Consider the following 20,759-nt stretch of genomic DNA (forward strand, 5'->3'; position numbering starts at 1 on the left):
TGCAGACAAGGAAGCACATAACTAATCTACACATTTATTTTATAATGCAACGCTGGCACAAACAAGGCGCTGAGGGTGCAATTCTCTTTCATGTTTCTGAATGTGTACTCCACCACTGAAATTAGGAACATCACCGAGTGCTTTTTCCTTTCTTTTCCCCCAGCTTTGATGTTTCCCACCCTGCCCCTTTCATTGTCTTCCAGCATCTTTTTTTGCTTGAACGGCTATTTTTAAGATAATCGATCAGTTTATGCAACTATTCTTCATTCTCAAAAAGCACTATTTATAAATCAAGAAGATCCTGGGGGAAATTTTAAAAAAAATGATCAGTATTTACAAAAACAGATGAAAGGCAAAAAATATTTACAAAAAAAAGATGAAAAGCACAATTTTAGAAGGTATTCTTTTTCCTTCTTTACATGGGAGGAAATGTTCAAAAGGACACTGATGCAACTCGAAAATGGGGTTTGGTTTTACATAAGCATAACAATGTTGTGATCATACAAGTCTTAACTGAGTCAATTAGATGGAAAACCAGTCTGGATTTTTGCCTTTGATGCCTTTATTTCTTGGCTGGATAAAACATTACTTCTACAGCTTTCAGAGCTGATTGCATTAATGGACAGACAGTGTCCCCTGCTGCTGGCTGAGAGAACAGGAATTGTTCTCCATTTTTTCAAATCTCTCTACTCATTATTCCACCTAAAAATGAATGGGGATAGATGTTGCTTGTTATAATTACAATCTACAAAAGAGATCCCAGATCTGCTTTCTGCCTAATTTTCTCTGCAACAGGAATAGTCAGCTAGAAAGTGGTTCTAATAAAACAAAATGAAAAATGAGTCCAGTGGCTGCCAAATATGTTTTGTTATCCACAGAGATGAAACTTTGGGTGCCCAACAGAGAAAATCAAAATCAGTCCTAGTGTTTAAAATAATAGTAATCTAAACAATCTTTGTCAAATTTAAGTCTAACATGTTAGCTTTATGTTTTAAATGGTTGAATATGTCACCGTTCAATTTCTGCAAATTCACAACTGAAGAAAAATGCCCTTGGACTTATCTTTGAGAACTCTGGATTTTTGATTTGCAAGAACATCTGTATACAGAGTGAAAGAAATGTTTTGGAGTTTGCTTCTTTCCAGGGGAAATAGATACTTTATAGGTGGGTTTGTATCCCTATTTATAATCTTCATTTTACAATGCAATTAAACATAGTAATTTGGACTATGAACCTAGACCAGTGTCAGTTTTAATTTATCTACAATGTGTACTGCTTTAATTGTAATGAAAATAATTATTGCAACTTGCTATGTTTCTGTAATGATGCACTAACGCTATCTGCTACTTGGGAGTACCCTGTTTCTGTCTGCCAAATAATAGGGTCAGGGTAGGAACCAGGGAAAAGAAATTAATTATGGGAAGAGTAAACCAGGCCTGATTATCAGTGTGAAATGGTGGTTGTTTAAGCAGCCCCTGTTCCTTCGGAAGACACATTTATATCATGGTCCAAAATCTTCAAAAGTTGTATTAAGCAAGGCCATCCTGGAGGTGGAGATCAGGTACTTGAGTGTTTTGAGTCCGAAGGATGGTGGGAGCCATGCTGAAGAATGTGACTATCTGATTAAAGAAGATGGAGATGGTTTCCAAACCGTGTAAGCCTACTTGGTCACCTTGAAAAACAAGGTCCATGGACTGTCCAGGCCAAGACGACATGGTATTCAGTGCCTCTTGGCCTTCATCTTCGGCTGCTGTGGACGGTTGAGGTAGCCGAGGCGCTTGTAGTTGATAAACAGGAGAGCAAAGTTGAGGATGTAGGTGCTGATGCAAATCACACAGAAGTCGTGGAGCACATAAAAGAGGATGTAGGCCAAGTAGAGAGACCCAGCAATGGAGACAAACGAAGAGCCCAACAGAGCGATGGCTGCCAGGCTGTGGTTAGAGAAACCTACAGGGAAGGACCAGAGTTAACTTCTTTTCAGCAACTTGACAGAAATGATTCTGTCAACCAGGAGTTGAAGGCAAAAGCAGGATTAATCACTGGACTCACACTAGAGCAGAGTTTCTCAATCTCAGCAACTTTAAGATGTGTGGACTTTACTCCCAGAATTCCCCAGTTGCTGAGGTTGAGAAACACTGCACTAGAGGCAGACTTAAAGGTGGTTTGGCTCAGAGGTCTGCATGAATCATGGTTCAGGGCTTAGCATGGTTGTGTGAACTTATTTTATGGTGGTTTAATCAAAGCAAGCCATGGTTTATCATAATGTGTGCAAGCCATGGTTTATCATAATGTGTGAACCCAGCTTACTTCTATTTCTCACTTGTCATTTCCTATGTAAACGACAGGTTGCCAATCCCCACCTATAAACTGTCTGAGGGAGTATCCCCATAAAGTCACTCCCTCCAAAGACCACTTCCTGTTCTTTCCCTTTGGTGTCCCCATTCTGCATCTCTTGTGCAACTGTGGAATCGCATCCCTTAGCTACTGAGCACTTTCTGTCCTGCAAAAAACTTTCTAAGATTTTCCTTTTTGCATTTCTGCAGACTTTGAACTTCACCCAGCATTTACCATCTCCCATTTGTTTCTCAGCACTCCTGCTTCAAAACCCTTTCTACTGGTGTTCAGTATTGTGCCTTTTACTCACCCAGAAGCACCTGCAGGATGTAGAAAGTGATCCCAAAAACACTGTTCGGTTGGTTGAAGAGGCTGTGAGGTCCCAGAAGATCTGCCACCAAGCCAAAACCACGACCCCACCTGGAAGAAGCAACGCTGGGTAATGACTACAGTGACAATAAGCAGAATCAAAACTGGTTGGGACTTGGATGGGAGTCCACCAGGGAATCTCAGGCCTTGAAGCTAGATGGGGAAATTGAAAAACAACACACTATTCTGGAAGATATGCAGGCAATGGTTTTCCCTGTGACACTTCATAAAAGTAAAAGTTGGACTTCGAAGAAGCAGGATAAAAAGAGTATTGATGCTTTTCAGCTTTGGTGTTGGAGAAGACTCCTGAGAATACCGTGGACAGCCAAGAAAACAAACCGAGCGAGCCTTGAACAAGCCAACGCAGAGTTCTCGCTCAGGGCACAAATGTCCAGGCTCAAACTAGCCTACTTTGGACACATTATACAAATATACAGTTATCTGGAGAAGGCTCTGCTGCTGGGACAACTGGAAGGAAAGTGAAGAAGAGGACAACCAGCAGCAAGGGGGATGGACTCAGTTATAGTGGCAATGCGTGCACAGCTGGAAGACCTGAAGGACCGGGTTGGAGACAGATCATGATGATGATCATCTATATGGTTGTTAAGAGTCAACAGTGACTTTAAGGTGCATAATCAATCGATCAATCATCCTGGAAGATGGCAACAGCAAACATTCCCATGCTGCTGCCAAGAAACCAAGGGATGTTTCTGTGAAGTCAGCAAGAGCAGAGTTTGACTCAAAAGAAATTTTACCTTTACTTTCTTATTCTGTAGGACTCTTCTGCAAAATGCTCCAAGGAGTTCACAGGGATGACAATCTTGACATTAGCAAAGCAGCTGAGTCAGAGATAGCCAAGCCTTGTGGGTCCGTGGGCACATTTCAAATGTTGAAACTTTGCCCTGGCGGACTCACCAAATGGCTGTTATTATGGGGGGCAGTAGTGAGGAGTCACCTTGTCTAGTCCTTCGGACTGCTGTCTGACCCTCCAATTAACCTTTGCTCCTCTTTTCCCAGGCACCCAGAAAAGACATATTTTCCAACAATGCCCAGGACCAGGAGCATTGCTGGAAATAAAGGCTGGTAGGGGTGAAGGTGGTGGACTAGGAGCAGGAGACCTGCTCCTCTAATCTGCTCTTCGACTTGACAGCTGAGTGGGTGACTCCTGAGCAATCCTTCTCTTTCAGCTCAACCTACCTCACAGGGTTGTTGTGGGGAAAAACAAGAGGCGGGAGTGCTATGTATGTTCCTACAGGTAGTCCTTGACTTATGATCATTTGTTTAGTGACTGTTTGAAGTTATGACGGTGCTGGAAAAGTGACTTGCAACCAGTCCTCGAACTTATGACTGTCACAGCATCCCTGCAGTCACATGATCAAAATTCAGGCACTTGGCAACCGGCATGTATTTACAATGGTTGCAGTGTCCGAGGGTCACATGATCACCATTTGTGACCTTCCCAGCCAGCGTCCAAGAAGCAAAGCCAATGGGGGAAGCCAGATTCGCTTAACGACCACATGATTCTCTTAACAACCGCTTTGCTTAGTGATGTAAGTTCTGGTCCCAATTGTGGTTGTAAATCAAGGACTACCTGTATATAAAAGGTGGGATATAAATGTAATAAATAAATCCATTGCTGAAGACTGAAAATTTGATTTTCATTAACTTTGTTAAAAACTTTTTTTCCCTGCAGCCAGGGAGGTTAGAAAGGTCAGAGAGAGCCTAGCAGACAGTGGCCATAGGCTAAGCATTCTAATTCTGGTTAAATAGACCAGATTCACCTAAGATCAGATTTCAATCAGTTTGTTCTCTTTGCTTCCATGAGCCCCACACAGGGATTCCTGCTCAGCAATAAAGCAACAGTCTCACTTAAAGATCAGACCAAAAAACATCACCTGGCCTCATGCACTGTATTAAATGTGGCTGCCTGTTTTGAGCTGCGCGTGCTGGGTCAATACTATGGTTTATTCAATAAACCATCGCTTAGTTCAAATTGTGTATAGGACACCGTAATATCAGTTCTGAATCTTTTGACAGGTGGGAAAGGATTATTCCATATTTCATGCCACTTCAAGTGTTAAGGAAGTTCAAAGGATCCTTCCCCCCCGGCTTTCCTTGTCCAAAGAATGGGGCTGGAGAGAAGGCATCACTCCAGCTCTGCCCTTTCCTCATATTTTATTTTAATTTACAGGTCACCCAACCCCCACATGATTCTGGGCAGCTTACAACTAAAAGCTAACTTATTAAAGGAAAAATACAGCAGACCAGGAGAGCAAAGTACAAAAACCAAAAACACAGGAAAAGTAAAAAGGTGGCTTCACAGCACCCTCCCCCCGACCCCAAGGCCTGGGAGAACAACCAGGTCTTCTACAATTCCCGGAATGCCATCAGGGTGGGAGCCACGTGAATCTCGGGGCGGAGAGATCATTCCAGAGGGCAAGAACTGCAACAGAGTAGGTGGACTTCCTGGGTCCCCCAAGATGACATTCTTTAACTGGCAGGGCCCAGAGTTCACCCACCCTGCTGGACTCAACCAGATGGGCACGGGCAACGAAATAGAAGCAGTCCCTTAAAGAACCAGGCCCCATGCCATGCAGCGCTTTAACCAACTGGCAACCAGTGCAGCTCACAAAGCACTAACACAATGTTTGCGGATCATGGGAAACGCTGAAATCCTTTTCTGCTCTTTTCTCTATTGCCCTTCGTAAGACACTCGTTTCACACTGGGGCTGAGAGGCAAAACCATCGGAAAGTCAATCCAGGCTTTTTCAGTGGGGCTAGAAGGGAGAGGGAGCTCACCTTGATCACCTCGATTGACCAGACTGTCACTGGACAGAGTCCTGCTGGTCGCAACTCGCTTTCCATATGTCTCAAATCCTGGCTTTTCTTCTCCAGGTTCGGCCAAAGTCCTTGACTATTGGATCTTCCCATCTCTTTGGAGGTCGGCCAGGAGTTTGCACCATGGAAAAAATGCTGGCTGTGATGGGAAGACTCCCTCCCCCGCCCCCCAGTTCACTGGGAATTATATTGTAGCTGAACCAGATTCTTGGGAGACCCCAATGGGAAATGCCTTCAACTAAATTGAAGAGTGGAGAGTTCTGGGCCAGGAGCCAAGGATTCATTTGGAAACACCACGGGGATGAATGGACAGAGCAGGGGAGATGGGAACCCCATTATCAAATCCTGCAAGAGTTTGGCTCTGCTCCAGCCTGAGATGAAGCTAGCTTTCTCCCTAACAAACTAACTTTCTCTATGCAAAGAGGCCGTCCTTTTCATCTGCATGGAGAATGGTTAAAACATGCAAACTCTCCTGGGCAACTGAACCCAGTACTGTGGGGAACAGGGTGAATTAAGCCTAAACTCTGTGTAATTCTGAACCTTTTCTCTGTAGTGAGAGAACAGATCCAGAAGATTGAAAGGCCAGATCACAAGACACAGTACTGAGCTCCCTAATATCAGGTGTGCTGGGTGGCAGTGTGGTCACGTAGGGGTGAGTTGAAATGCATTCTATATAGCCACAGAGGGCTTCTAGGTAGATCAGGCTAAGGCCTGGCCTTCTAGGTCTCTCTTCCACACTGGAAACTGACAGATTTTCCTGGGAAATGTAGAATGGGGGGTGGGGGTGGCGGGTGTCTGAAAAGACAATTTCATCTCCTTCCCCAACCATGGCTTCTCCAAAGGGTGGTCCCCCTCAACAATCACAGTTAAGAGCCCCCCCAGCTGTTCTCACCCTTCAGTTCGGTTCAGCCTTTTGCAATTTAGCTGCTATCACCTTTCTCAATTCAGTTTCCCATGCAAAATACTATAGACAATAGGGGGATTGGTGCCTCAACACGCCCCCCCCATGCAATGGGAGACCCATTCCTCAAATGCCTCAGCCAGAGCAAGCCACAGCAGGCAGGGGTAGCAAATGACAAAACCAGCATTGCTCTTAGGGGAGGCCAACCCTACCCCTTTTGAACATGCACCATGGTGCTGCGCACACATCCAGCATGAATTGCAACAGTGCCAACCGTGCTTTGGTTATTTTGATGAAAGGGTCACCCCTGGCCTCAGCCCTCCCCAACACACGAGGTTTGGCAAGTCTGTGTTAACAAAAAGGAAAAGCTGCCAAGATCTCATCAATGGGAGAACCCAAGTGGCTTCTCCTGGGCTTGGAAGCTACGCAAGGTGAGGACAGGTTAATAGGACAGGTTAAAGACCACCAGGAAATCCCAGGGCTTCAGGCTCGATTGGGAGGCCAGGAAGGCAAAAGACGAGCCACTTCCGGATTCTAGCCAGAAAATTGACAGAGCGTCCATAAACCGAACTCGACTTGAAGGCGTCCTTGCCCTAAAACTCCGCCGAGGCGCGCAAGGCCAGAGTGGGGAACACTGCAGCTTCCAACTCTTAATTCCTGAAAGGATTACACGTTTAAAGCCGGAACGTGGGGAGCCTCGTGGAAGTCGGTCGGGTTTGCCTTTCCAGGCCCTCTCCCTGCCTGAGCTGCGATTCTCCGCGCTTCCTCAAGAGAAAACCCCGCGGAGCCAGACTCCCCTCCCTAAGGAAACCCGGCTCTCCTAGGCAAACCTAGAGGGTGGGCGAGGCTCCGGAAACTGCCAGATCGGAGCCGGGGCACCACCGACCTGGAGGTGAAGACGCGGGAGCAGCTGATCTCGGCGCTGATGTCGCACATGGCCCGGTAGGAGGCGTCCCGCTCCTTGGAAGTCTCCACGTGCAAGGCGTAAACAGAGAGCGCCAGCCCCGCCGCGCAGAGCAGCAGCCGGGCCGCGCGCTCCCACCTGGGCACCGTCATCCTGCCGCCCGCCGCGGGGAGAGACTGGCTGCTTAAGCCAATGCCGCCTCTGCCAGCCTGGCCCAGGGACACTAGGCCATTTCCCATTGGCCGCCTGCGCGCGTTCGACCAGGCATCCCAGCCAGTCAGAGAGCAAAGGAGGGAAGGGGGGAAGGAACAAGGCACGCTGGGGGTTGTAGTGTAGCCTTCCCCATCGGGCGCCTTCCCCCTGTGCGTCTCAGGCTGGCTGAGAAACAGGGAGATCATAATAGACTAACGAGGTTGGAAGAAAATCTGCTACCTGAGCTCTTAAAAGGTATGAGCTCCCTCGAGTCCAGTGGAACTCGGTAATCCCGTAGACGTGCCTTGCCTATGGCAACAGTACAGAAATGGGTTGAAATTGCCCTTCTGGGAATTTTTCCCCCCAGATTAGACTACAGTGCTGGACTGGGATTTCCATCCAACTCCTGTTATTAACCAGGTGCCACCTTGCATAGCATTTCTAAGAGGATTAGGGTAACTCTTCCCACAGATTTGCAGATGGCTGCAAAAATGTTTCTCTCTCTCTCTGCTGCTGGCTGGTGGTCACCCAGATTTTTTGTAGCCCAGATCAGAGAGCCCTAACCCTGCCTGGTGCTGCCGTTGGGCTGCAGAGTGGTATGGCCAGAAAGAAAAAAACTAATGGTTATTAGCTGTTTAACTTTGTGTGAATGTTGCTGCATTTTGGCTACCAGAAAGAGGGACTAGCAGTTAGGTGCCCAAACAGATTAGTTATTTAATAAATTTATATGGCTGCCCAACTCACACACAGTGACTCTGGACAGCTTACAAAATTAAAATCCACAATATAAAAAAACCCATCAACCCCCCTACCCCCCATGGCAAAACTTAGGTACACTGACGGTGGGGGCGGGGAAGAGAGGAAGGAGAGGCAGACTATTAGCAGCTCTGTTGTTTACTCTGAAGCTTATAAATCCACCTTTCTCAACTTTTTGACCCTGGAGGAACCCTTGAAATATTTTTCAGGCCTTGGGGAACCCCTGCACCTTCAGGCTCAAATATAGGCCAGAAGTTACAAAATTATTCATTTCATGTGTAGGCCTGTATATATGCACTAACAGTGTTCTTAAACTAAAATAAAGAATGAAACTTACCTCTTTAATGTGAAGTTGCCCAAATTTGAAATCATGTTTAAAATAAATTGTGGTCTCCCAGGGAACCCTTTCTGAACCCTGGTTGAGAAACCCTGTTATAAATTGTCTTAGAACTGATGGCCACTCAAATGTTTATTGATTTAAAACATTTATCTGTTCTCAGGGCAACTGACAGCAAAGATAAATGCAAATCAAAACTAACATAATTGGTTAAATTGGTAAAAACAGCATTAAAAATAGCCTAGATAAACTGAATTTAGGCCAAATTAAAGGCCTCTGAGAATAAACTGATTTCTGCCTTGCTGCAAAATGGCATGAAAGTAATTTCAGGCATAGTTCTCAGGGAGGGTATTCACAGCTTTTTGCCCAGTGGAGGAACCCAGAAATGGACTTCTGAAGATCTTAAAATCTGGGCCAAATTATTTAGAGCAGTGATTCTCAACCTTGGCAATTTTAAGATGTGTAGACTTCAACTCCCAGTTGAAGTCCACACGTCTTAAAGTTGCCAGGGTTGAGAAACACTGATTTAGAGGCATTGGACAGCAAGTTGGGAAAGATTTTAAGGCTCCATAGCAGAACTTCAGATTGAGCCTGGGTTGAAAAGGTGATCCTGACCAGCTAAATTCTAGTCTGTTTCTGGCCATTTCAAAGTGACATGCTGGTATTTGCTGAGCCTCAAAGCTTAACCTTGCAGCTTTGATTTAAATAAACAGGAATGTCCAAAAAAATCTACGACGATAACTCCCATGGAACACGCACCAAAGTAATGCAGCTGGGAAATTCCCAAGGCCTTGATGATTAAATATACTCTGTGTGTGTGTGTACACACACATTTCATTTAATGCATTGCATTCCTTTATTTTTAAATCAACAGGACAATAAATCTGTGTCTGACTAGGATCCAGACTTGGGAGATTTTGTCCCAATTACCTCCCTGCTAGCTAAGATCCCCAGCCAATCACTTGTTATTTTAAAAGAAGGGAGGAAAAAACGTTAAATGGCATGGGATGGGGTAGGAGGATAGGGTGGAATAGAGCTTAAAGCAATCGAAAGCTATCCTAAAAGGAATGGGCTTTGTTGATGGTTATGGGACACTCCAGGTATGAGCTTATTTTAAGAGAACCGGGATATCTGGTTGGTTGGCACCCTTAAAAAGGGCATTTAACTCTGCCATTTTTTTGCCCCAGATCCCATTTTGTAAGTGTAAGCTGAAATGGGTGTTCGAATGCTCCATCAGCAAAATAACATTTGATCTTTATAGCCAAATGTTAGAAGATTACATTGTGTTTTATTAATTAGAAGATTACATTGTATTTTATTAATATTTAACTTTAAACACCATACTGCCTAGGTTCTCTTGTTCTTTCGTTGCACTTTTGCATCTCTCCCTCTCTGAATCCTTAGATCCTTTTTCAACAATTCTTAGCTAACTGCTTGTTTTAAATATACCCATAGTACCACCATGAATAGATAACTTCTTTTTCTACCAAAGCATGCTACTAACTCTTATATTTATTTATTTATCTAGTGTTCAAATTTTGCCGCTGCAAATGGAAAGGTAAAAGGAGGAATGGCACCTTCAGACAGATTTAAAGTCTACTGTATGTACAGTTAAAAATAAAAATAAAAATGTTTTATTTATTTATTTATTTATTTATTTATTCAATTTCTATAGCTGCCCATCTCAACAAGTGACTCTGGGCAGCTTGCAACAATAAAAAAACTATAAAACAATTAAACAATTATAATTAAAACAGTTAAAGGACAAACTAAATATACATGGCTGCCAAGTAAGCAATGTAAGATGTTAATATAGCCAAGAAATGGGACCGTTACTGCGCTCGGAGCCCCAGGCCTGGGCACATAACCAGGTCTTCATGGCCTTACGAAAGGCCAACAGGGTCGGGGACATCCTGATCTCTGAGGGGAGAATATTCCAGAGGGCAGGCGCTATGGCTGAAAAGGTGCACCTTCTAGTCCCCGCCAACTGACATTCTTTGGCTCACGGGATCCGTAGCATGCCCAATCTACCAGATCCCGTCAGAAAATACTGTTTCTGAAGTTTCCAAAGGCAGAACGTGCAAAAATGATTACAGGTAAGTCCTTGTTTAACTGCCACAAGTGGAACCGGAATTTTGATTGCTAAGCGAAGTGGTCATTAAGTGAATCCAACCTGATTTTACAACCTTTTTTGCAGCAGCCGTTAAGCGAATCACCATGGCCATTAAGTGAATCATGTGGTCGTTAAGCAAATCATGGGGTTCCCCATTGATTTTGCTTGCCAGAAGCCAGCTAGGCAGGAAGTTCGAAAATGGCGATTATGTGACCACAGGACACTGCGATGGTCATAAATGTGAAACAGTTGCCAAGCACCCAAATTGCAATCACATGACTGCGGGGATGCTGTGACGGTTGTAAGTGTGAGGACCGATCGTAAGTTGTTTTTTCAACACCGTCGTAAATCTGAACCATCATGAAAATAATGGTTATTAAGCGAGGACTCCCTGTACTGTAGCATTGGTACTATATACTGTACCCAGATTCTGAGTAAATTGACACATTAGTTGTATGGGAGCATTTAATAGCTCTGCCTGTTCATAAAAGGAACAAGGATATAGACTGCTATATACAATATCCATGATGCAGAATTCAACAGTGGATCAACAGTCATCCTCTCTATGACAGCCCCCCCCCCCACAAAACTCATGGGACAACTTTGTGCCACAACCTACCTTGCAGGGTTGTTGGAGTACGAAAAAATGGCAGGAGGGAACGCTATGACACCTTGAGCTCCTGAACAAAAACTGGTCTAGTGGTTAAGGCAACGGGCTAGAAACCAGGAGGCTGTGAGTTCTAGTCCTGCCTTAGGCCTGAAAGCCTGCTAGGTGACCTTGGGCCAGTCACTCCCTCTCAGCCCAACTTGCCTCACAAGGTGGTGGTTGTGGGGAAAATAGAAGGAGGAAGGAGCATTAGGTATGTTCCCCGCCTTGAGTTAGTTATAAAATTAATAAAGGCAGGATAGAAAATAAATAAAATAAATAAATACTACTAATAGTAATGTTATTTATCATGCACAGTTATGCACAATAGAGACACAGAATAAAACAAAGTTAACATACTATAATCAATTATAACATTACTGTATAATATAAAATAAGGACCCTCTAAACTGAAAAGCCCAGGACGTACAACAATAATACCTATCCATTCAAATTAATAGGTTAAGGTTTTTTTCAGAGCAGCTTCACAGGTCCCATGGAAAAAAAAGACGCTTTAGTGCTTTTTGAAGCTGTAAGCAGTCCCATTGCAAATGTCATTCTGGTGCGGGGCAGTTCCAAAGGCAGACATGTAATGGTTGCCTAATCCCAAATACTCAGTCTCACAAGCTCGAGCTTAAAGATAACTGATTTATTAAAGGAATAGTATGCAAATACAGAGAAAGCTGAGAATGAGCAAAAGCACGCCAAATACAAACTTAAAAGCCTTGCTACCAGCCCAGTCCCGCCCCGAGCGCTCGTTAGCAACCACCCCCTCCCAGGTGCTAGCAACCGTTACATGTGCCTGGGAAAGCAACCTTGAACAGGATTGCAAACCCAAACCTACATTCCAAAGGAACAAAACAAAGAACAGAGCAAGAATGGAAAATACCAGCAAACGTGCAAGCCTAGTATACACGGATGAAAGGTTTGACATGTGAAATGTTACGATGTTAACAGAACATTGAAATGGTGAACATGACATATCGCCCCCCCCCAAAAAATGCTAAGGAGCCGGCTTGTCCGGGCAGGCAGAGTGAAAACGAGCAACAAGGTGGGGAGAGCGAACATCGTGAGCAGAAACCCATTCAGGATGAGGAAAATGTTTCCAACGGATGAGATACTGTAAAGTGGAGCGCTGGCGGCGTGAGTCAAGGATTTCCTTAACCTCAAAGTGTTGTTGATTATCGATCATGATGGGAGGTGGTGGGGTCGGCTGGGGAAGCCAGCGGTCCGACTGCAGGTACGGTTTGAGTAGGCTGCAATGGAAAACAGGATGCAAACGTTTAAGATTATGGGGTAACTCAAGTTTAAAAGTAACAGGGTTAATTTGTGCAATAATGGGGAAAGGACCCACAAACTTAGGACCAAGTTTTTTCAAGGGTTGGGGTGACGCTTTCCCTGGCCTTTCCTCCGGTCTGCGTCTCGGGCACGAAGTGGCACGATGCCCTTCCTTCCCGCATCTCAGGCACTGACCTTTTGCAAATCGTCGTTCCTTTTCTTCCTCCCAACTTTTCGTTTTAGGGCGGCTTGGAAATCCAATGGCACAAGCCCCCTTACTAACTCTGGTTTGCCTCAGTTCCTTGCTATGGGCGAACGTTTGTAGAGCGTTTTCCGCGCTGCCCGCCAACTGAATCCACCCATACAACGTTTTGGGATCGTCGCGACACAAAGCCCACCGGAGGACTTCCGTCTCCAGCCCTTGTTTAAACATTTCTACTAAAGTTGACTGGGACCAATCCTCCACCTTTCCCGCCAGGGCTTTAAATTCCAAAGCGTAGTCTGCGACGGAGAGGGTTCCTTGATGAAGTTTTCTCAGGGCGCTTTTCGCTCTCTCTTGAGCCAAGGGGTCTTCAAAGTGCTGTTTTAGTGACCACAGAAACTCATCAAAGTCCTCTAACTCCGTGGCTTCTGTTTGGCATAACTGCACATACCAATCCGCTGCCCTCCCCTTCAGCTTGTTGGCAATAAAGTTAATTTTGCCTTGTTCCGAACGAAAACTTTGCCCCCAATCATCCATATAATGTCTAGCATTGGTAATGAAAAAAGAGAGCGTGGTAGGGTCGCCATCAAACTTTACCCCAAACGGTGGAAAGATTCTTATCGGCTCTGCCGGCTGTGGTGGCTCCGCAAACGCCAACGCACATTGAGCCCCCAGTGGTGGCCGATCCCTGGTTACTCTCGACTCCCTTCCCCTCAATTGTCGGGAAGCCCGAGTCCTACTTCTTCCCCTGAGTGACGGGGGCCTCTCTCTCGGGTAAGCCAGCTGGGTGGGGTCTTCTTCCCAATCTTCCTGTAGGGACCCCAACCCTCTGGGGATATCCTTCAGGAGGGCTACTATCATGTCCATTTTATCCTCTATTGCTTTCATGCGGGCAGGGGTGACAGGCTCTTCCAAGGGTCTAGTGGTCACCACCACCCTCGGTGATAAGGGGATTTCATGTTCCCAGGATGGCTGTGGTGATTCCTTCCCCGGTCTTGCTTCCACCTCGGGTTGGAGTTCACCCCTTGTAGCACCCTGCACCGCCAACAATAGATCATCCAATTGAGCATCCCGCTTGTCTTGACGTGCTGCCCTTTGGGCTCGCGAACTCGGAGCTACCAGGGTCTTTGTCGAGTCCGGCTCTTCTTCGCTCCCCTCACTCTCGCGTAGTTGAGGTTCTGTCATCGCTAGCGCTCCCCTTTTCCCAAAACTTGGAGGGGGCTAGCGGAAGATGATATAAATGATTCTCAGCTTTATGTAATGGTTGCCTAATCCCACATACTCAGTCTCACAAGCCCGAGCTTAAAGATAACTGATTTATTAAAGGAATAGTATGCAAATACAGAGAAAGCTGAGAATGAGCAAAAGCGCGCCAAATACAAACTTAAAAGCCTTGCTACCAGCCCAGTCCCGCCCCGAGCGCTCATTAGCAACCACCCCCTCCCAGGTGCTAGCAACCGTTACATGTGCCTGGGAAAGCAACCTTGAACAGGATTGCAAACCCAAACCTACATTCCAAAGGAACAAAACAAAGAACAGAGCAAGAATGGAAAATACCAGCAAACGTGCAAGCCTAGTATACACGGATGAAAGGTTTGACATGTGAAACGTTACGATGTTAACAGAACATTGAAATGGTGAACATGACAAGACAGTGAGGAAAACTCTCAACCATGATGTGGCTTTACTGGTACATGGGAGAAACTATTGACCTCGGGCCGACCAGCAGATCAGATGTGCAGGTACGCAAACGGTCAGCCAGTCTTTTCAATAGCTGGGTGTGTCCATTCAATTGCAATCATCTGCACTGCAGTTTACAGTATTTACTGGACTTTATGCTGGCATTCCCAACCAGTGTGATGAGTGGTAATAAAAAGGAGGCAAAAATAAGCAACATCCAGGTGCAATTTAAGGTGCTGGTTGTCAGCTATAGAAGCCTTCAAGGTATGGAGCTGGGAAATTTGAGGGTCCCCATTTCTCTGAGAGGCCCCAGCGGGTCCAGCAGGAGAGCCATGCTCCATCTCTTAAAGGGTGTCATCTATTAGGACCCAGGAGGTGAGCATTTGTTTTTGCTGAGGCTGACTGTCCATCTCACCCATGTTTAGGTTGGCCCTGACCCTGTTTGGAGGGCTTGTAAGACCTTGCTGTTCTCCCAGGCATGCAGTTGGGAGATTAGATGAGCCTGTGAGATACCATTGGTTGACTACTGATGGTTATCCTCAGCTGCCATTGTGTTAGTTTATTCCTGTTGTGTACCTATTTTCATTTTCTTTATTGTTCTGCATTGATGTAATGATGTTTCGAACTCTGTTTGCTGCCCAGAGTTGCTTGTGTGAGAAGGGAGGCCATATAAACCAAATCAGTCAATCAATGGGTCAGTAATGATATGAAAAGCAACATTCTGGACACAAGTCCAGGGGCAGAATGAGGGTTTGGGTAATCCAAATAACAGGCTGCTACTGTCAGCCAGATTCAACATGATTAGGGCGTGAACCAATGGTTTGCCCATCTCAGGAGTAAAGAACTGGTGGATCCTGTGAACATCCATTAACTGGAAATTGGAGATTTTGTTGTTATTGTTGATGATGGAAGTAAAGTCTGTAATTGAGATGGTAAAGTCAAGTCTGTCATGGAGATGGTGAAGATGAGATCAGATTGAACCTATTAGTCAAAATAGATTCCAATTTTGGAACTGAGCAGCATAAAAACCACAGAAATAAATAAAAATCATATTCTGCCTCTAGGAGAATAAGGGTTGTGGGCAATGGAAGCTTATGCTACAATACATCTGTTCCTTTAAGATGGAAGTCAACTCCATTTGGTTCTTTGTTCTTCTTTTCTTGCTGGTTTCTGCACTTAGAAGATTTTGCCCAAATGCCATTCTTCACCTGTGTCCACCTTAATAAAACATTCACCCCAAATAATGTCAGAAGCTAAGAAGGAATGTAGGCACTTGTTTTACCAGTTCGGATCCTTGAAGGCCAACTGGTTGGGAACATAACCAGCTTCCACCTGTAACTTTTACAGAAGGGAGATTTTGTCCCAACCCAAAGAGACGCAGAGTATATGTCAGGGTCAGTCTCATTTCGCAATAAGACACAGACTCACTTAATGGGTATTAAGGATTTCTGGTTTATTGGAATGGTGGCTGACAGAACGAAAAACGGGAACGGGGGTGTGGTGTGGAGGTGCCCCTTTTATACCCTCTAGTAGGGCCCCGGGCTCCTCCACCCTTTATTGCCCCCAATCCCTCTTGATGGGATCCTTGATGGTTGCATGGGCGTTTTCCCGGTGTCTGTCCCCTCGGTTCGGGTGTGTCCTCCAGGGCACCAGGTGCGGCTTATCTCTGCTCATCCGATGTCCTTCTTTTCAGCTGTCTATGGGTCCATGGGCGTGGGTGCTTTGGGTGCTTGTTTTAATCCCTGGTTTAATTATCTTCTTCCTCTATTCCTTGATGATCATGATCTACGTCATGAGGTTCTTTGTGCCTTGCAATGAGGTCATGACAGTATACTAGGTTGATGGAGGATGATGGGAATCCAGAGTCCAGCACATCAGGGTGGAGAATTCTGATACCAGAATGCCTACAGGATATGGACAAAAAAATAAAAATGGTGGCCCCAACAATGCAGTTGGAGCTCTGCCTGTTTTTTATGTCCATTGTGATGCACATAACAAATGGGTGGAGCTTCACTTGCACTGTCCTGGCTGACAGCTTGACTTTTTTGACCATAACTTGAAGACACTCCTGTCTGATAGGAAAGAGCAGAGTTTCTTCGCCTGATATAACTCCTTAAGTAAAAAATTTACCACTGCTCTTCATGATTGTGGCCAGGGAGGGGAAAGGGACCAATTATTTTTAAATGCTGTTTTTTTTTTTAATACAATAAAGTTGTGTTAAATAATGACATTGCTCTGTAGTGATTCACCATACAACTTCCTGTCCATAGATTAGTGTTTAAAATACCAGTCTGGGAACATATACTATCATTTGGTTACTTCTGAGTGTATGCAGAGGGCCACTTTCTTTTCAGCTTCTGCTTATTACAGATCTCAGAATTTCCAGGACAGGAAATCTAGCAGAAGCCATATTTCTTTTCAATAAGGGATCACTAATATTAATTTGACGCTATTTTCTTTGCAGGAAGTAAGTTATTCTCCACTTTTCTCCATTATTAGGATATTATTATTATTCTAATAATACTTTCCTTGTGTTTGTATATATTCAATAACTTATTTCCTAACTGCATAGGAAATAAGTTATTGAATACATACAAACACGAGGAAATTATTTCCTAATTGTCTAGAACTGACCCTACTCCTCAAGCACTTTGGTTGATTTCCTTAAAGTATCCATTTAAAAAAATGTGTTTAAATATCAACAGCGCTGCAAGGTTTTTCTCAAAATCCTTTAAATATTTAATCCTTTAAATATTTATTACCCAACATTTTCTGCTACCTGATCAGATACTTGGATGCGGGTCTGAAAACAAAAGCAAACTGTGGCGAAACGCCTGTTGGTTGTTCTGTTGGAAAGCAGATAAAGAATTAACTGGCTATTTCCTCATAAGGTACCTATAAAACTTACCCAAACTCTACCATCCTTGAGTTGGCAGAAAAATACGCAGGCGTGAGATACACTCTCCTCCTTGCCAATCTTACCTTTACTGCATATTTGTTTTACTTTATTTATTTAAAAGCAAACATATTAAAATGATTTAAGAATAAATCAAGATTCCAACAACTTTTGTATATACTGGGGTAAATAGAAAGAAGAACTTGGCCTATTATGTTTTGCAACAAGGATAACTTTTCCCCAACTGAACCTAAGGCAGTGTTTCTCAACTTTGGCAGCTTGAAGATGTGTGGACTTTAACTCCCAGAAGTCCCCAGCCAGCATGCTGGCAGGGGAATTCCGGGAGTTGAAGTTCACGCATCTTCAAGCTGCCAAGGTTGAGAAAAACTGATCTAAGCTAAGTTTTCTGGTATATCCCAAGACCTTCCATCTTTCATATGTCCATTTTTCCATAACAACAATTTTCCATAATTTCTCATACCAGAGATCTAATGGTGGAGCCTTTGAATTTTTCCAATATTGTGCTATACTGCTTATGTTTCACATCACTGCAGTCCACCTTGTGAGGTTTTGAGTGGTGGGCAAGGCTGGGGGTGGGGTCTCAATAGTAGCCCCACTTTATGCAACTCTCTCCCCAGGAGATATGTGCATCCCCCAACTCTCTTGGCATTTCAAAAGCAGGCAAAAGGAATTCTATTTCATTATGCTCTTGGCCCAAGCTAATTGAGGGAGACATGAAAGGATAGTGGGTTACATTTTATCATCATTTTATTTTTGCTGTTCACTGCCCAGAGTTGGGATTGGAGCAGGTTAGAAATGTTGCAAACAAACAAACAAACAAGAAATAAGACAAACCATGGCTTAGGATAATGTGTCAAACCAGTTACTATCAGAACTAAAAGACAGTGTTGACCTGCATGGATCTCTCACCAAGTATAGCCATGACTTTTTGCCGTAGGAGTGAACTACTTATGCTGGTAGGAAAACTTTCAAAGGACTGAAGGTCCTCCTCCTGATAGTCTCCCACCAGCACTCTTAGCCATGTGGAAGTAAGACTGTGCTCTCTCTGTTCAATTCCTTGGGCAATATAATTTAACCAATGAGTCATTTGCTTTAACAGGAATGTCTGACTTAAAATTGGATGGATGGGTGGATGGCTACCCATTCCTCCTTGCATTATTTTCTCAATCAAAATTTCTCTGTATTATGTTGGGCTTCACTTAGGATAAAAAGTTCTACTGGCCTGATATGGTCATCTGATTCTTCTTCTCACGAGCAAACATACAGTGACCAAGAAGGATGGTGACATCCCTGGATGAGTCATTGAGAACTTGCCAAAACCTCCACAGTGCTGTGTCACTCTGCATTTGAAAGGACAGTGTGCAACTGGATTCTCTTTCCAATATCTACAATCTGGTGTGAAAGTATGACAGGAAGACACCATGGAAACCTCAGGAATGAGGTTGATGGGAACGACCCCCTAGATTTCCTTTAAAAAAATAACTTAATTTTGTCCCTCTCCACAGTGAACCACTGTAAAGAGCTTGCAAGGAAGAAAGCTTTATCTTGTTCTTGATGAGATGGAACTGATGGGATGGAAAGAGAAGAGGAGCCTGAGGCTTGGCAGAGCTCAAAGCCTTGTCAACTGGGGCTCCTTCTCTGGCATATCAAATCTACGGTGGGGATTGAAATTATTCCGCCATGAAGGGAAAACATCCTGTCTTTACTCAAAGCCTCAAGAGAATTAGTCATGTGTGTACTAAAAACAATACTCTAAATTGGTGTTTCTCAACCTCAGCAACTTTAAGAGGTGTGGACTTCAACTCCCAGAATTCCTCAGCCAGCATTAATTCTGGGAGTTGAAGTCCATGCTTCTTAAAGTTGCTGAGGGTGAGAAACAATGCTCTAAATTAAGGATAAGCTCTACAACTTCTACATCCTGTAATAATCTCAAGAAAAACTGTGCTGGCCATTCAAAACACAAGCCAGCTGCGTGCTGGCCCCCAGCAGCAAATGCTCTTTCTGCTTCACTGGAAAGGTTTGAAGTACTGCAGAGGCTAATATTAAAGAAGTAATCTTTTAAGTATGGCAAGGAAGGGATGCATATTTGGGGTGGGAGGAAGTTGGAGAGATGCACTAGGTCTTTGTATAGGATGTTGCAGGTAGCACTGCAAAAAGGTGGCAGGGCCAGGTAAAAAAGTAGCTGCGACCAGGATAAAAACTAAAATAGATTTAATTTACTTTTAATTTCATTAGATCAGTGTTTTTCAAACTTGGCCATCTTAAGATGTGTGGACTTCAACTCCCAGAATTCCTCAGCCAGCCTTGCTGGGTGGGGAATTCTGAGAGTTGAAGGCCACACGTCTTAGTGACCAAGTTTGAGAAACACTGCATTAAATGGAATATGATTACTTCCCATGTATATAATCACATTCTTTTTCTGCCACATTAAACATTACATTTCGTCAATGCCTTTGAGAGAGGGTTAGGAGATTGCACCCCAAGTTTTTCAGAGGTCTCAGCACCTGCCAATACCTGATAGATACAAGTTCAGTGCAGAGAAGACAGGAGGGTTCAACATACACTTGGCACTCAAATGAATCGACCAGCAATTGTGACTGTCATATAGGCTCCCTCCAGAAGTCAGGCTACGATTTCCACCAGTGGGACATTTAAGTCGAACACTGTTCCAAACCAAGCAGACTGTGGTTCCTTCTGGGCATCCACGTTATGTTCATCTCCGGATCTGCTGGAAATCCCAGATGGGTCTCTGAAGAGGCCCTGAAGCTCCCTGAAGTATTCCATGGAAAGATGGGCTTGTGAAACAAGGGGGAACAGCAGGGAGATATAAATGAAATTATCCTAAAAGGAAATTGGTCAGGGAGACTCTTGAATTGATCCTATGGTTCAGTCAGCCAGGCATGGTGTCCCATCACTGACCTGAACACCAGCAAAAAAAATTGCAATAGAGGAAGCTCCATGTTTTGTTGTTTGACTTCGGGCCAAGTTCAAGAAGTGGTAAAGTGGAAAATTAAAGGAAAAGAATGAAAATGTTAGATAACAGCCTAACATTATGCAAAGGAGTGACAAAATGGGGCCATAGTTCATAATTATGAAACACTGATGCTTTTCTCCTGAAATTTCAGCAGAGGTGTTGTAGAAATGAAGACTAGGACACTCGGGTCTTCATCCAGGAAAAGAGTTTAATGTGCGCACAGGTTCAGACAAGCTCAAGCTTCAAATTCTGAACCCCGAAGGTTTGGGGTCCTACCTCTTTTATAACCCCCCCGCTGGGTGATTATTCAGCATAGAA

At 44.3% G+C, this 20,759-nt stretch overlaps 1 protein-coding gene and 1 long non-coding RNA gene across 2 annotated transcripts; one reads left to right on the top strand and one right to left on the bottom strand.

Moving 5' to 3' along the window:
* Positions 1–544: 544 nt before the first annotated feature.
* VKORC1 (vitamin K epoxide reductase complex subunit 1) lies at positions 545–7,534 on the bottom strand. Its single transcript, XM_063301422.1, has 3 exons — positions 7,329–7,534; positions 2,645–2,754; positions 545–1,947 (listed from the first exon to the last, which is right to left on the bottom strand). Exons 1-3 carry the CDS (start codon positions 7,496–7,498, stop codon positions 1,721–1,723), a joined length of 507 nt encoding a protein of 168 aa, XP_063157492.1. The 5' UTR covers positions 7,499–7,534; the 3' UTR covers positions 545–1,720.
* Positions 7,535–15,736: 8,202 nt separating this feature from the next.
* LOC134495774 (uncharacterized) lies at positions 15,737–17,734 on the top strand. The gene is made up of 3 exons (XR_010067842.1): positions 15,737–15,815; positions 17,338–17,441; positions 17,640–17,734. It is a non-coding gene; the product is annotated as an uncharacterized LOC134495774 (long non-coding RNA).
* Positions 17,735–20,759: the final 3,025 nt, after the last annotated feature.

Source organism: Candoia aspera, chromosome 4, assembly GCF_035149785.1.
Source record: "Candoia aspera isolate rCanAsp1 chromosome 4, rCanAsp1.hap2, whole genome shotgun sequence".
NCBI classification, from domain to species: domain Eukaryota; kingdom Metazoa; phylum Chordata; class Lepidosauria; order Squamata; family Boidae; genus Candoia; species Candoia aspera.

Excerpts from the sequence above, each read along its gene's own strand:
- VKORC1 (XM_063301422.1), bottom strand. The coding sequence starts at position 7,498 with ATGACGGTGCCCAGGTGGGAGCGCGCGGCCCGGCTGCTGCTCTGCGCG. Across the intron at positions 2,755-7,328 it reads TCCCGCGTCTTCACCTCCAG|GTGGGGTCGTGGTTTTGGCT; the intron begins GTCGGTGGTGCC and ends TGCTTCTTCCAG. Across the intron at positions 1,948-2,644 it reads CATCCTGCAGGTGCTTCTGG|GTTTCTCTAACCACAGCCTG; the intron begins GTGAGTAAAAGG and ends CCTTCCCTGTAG.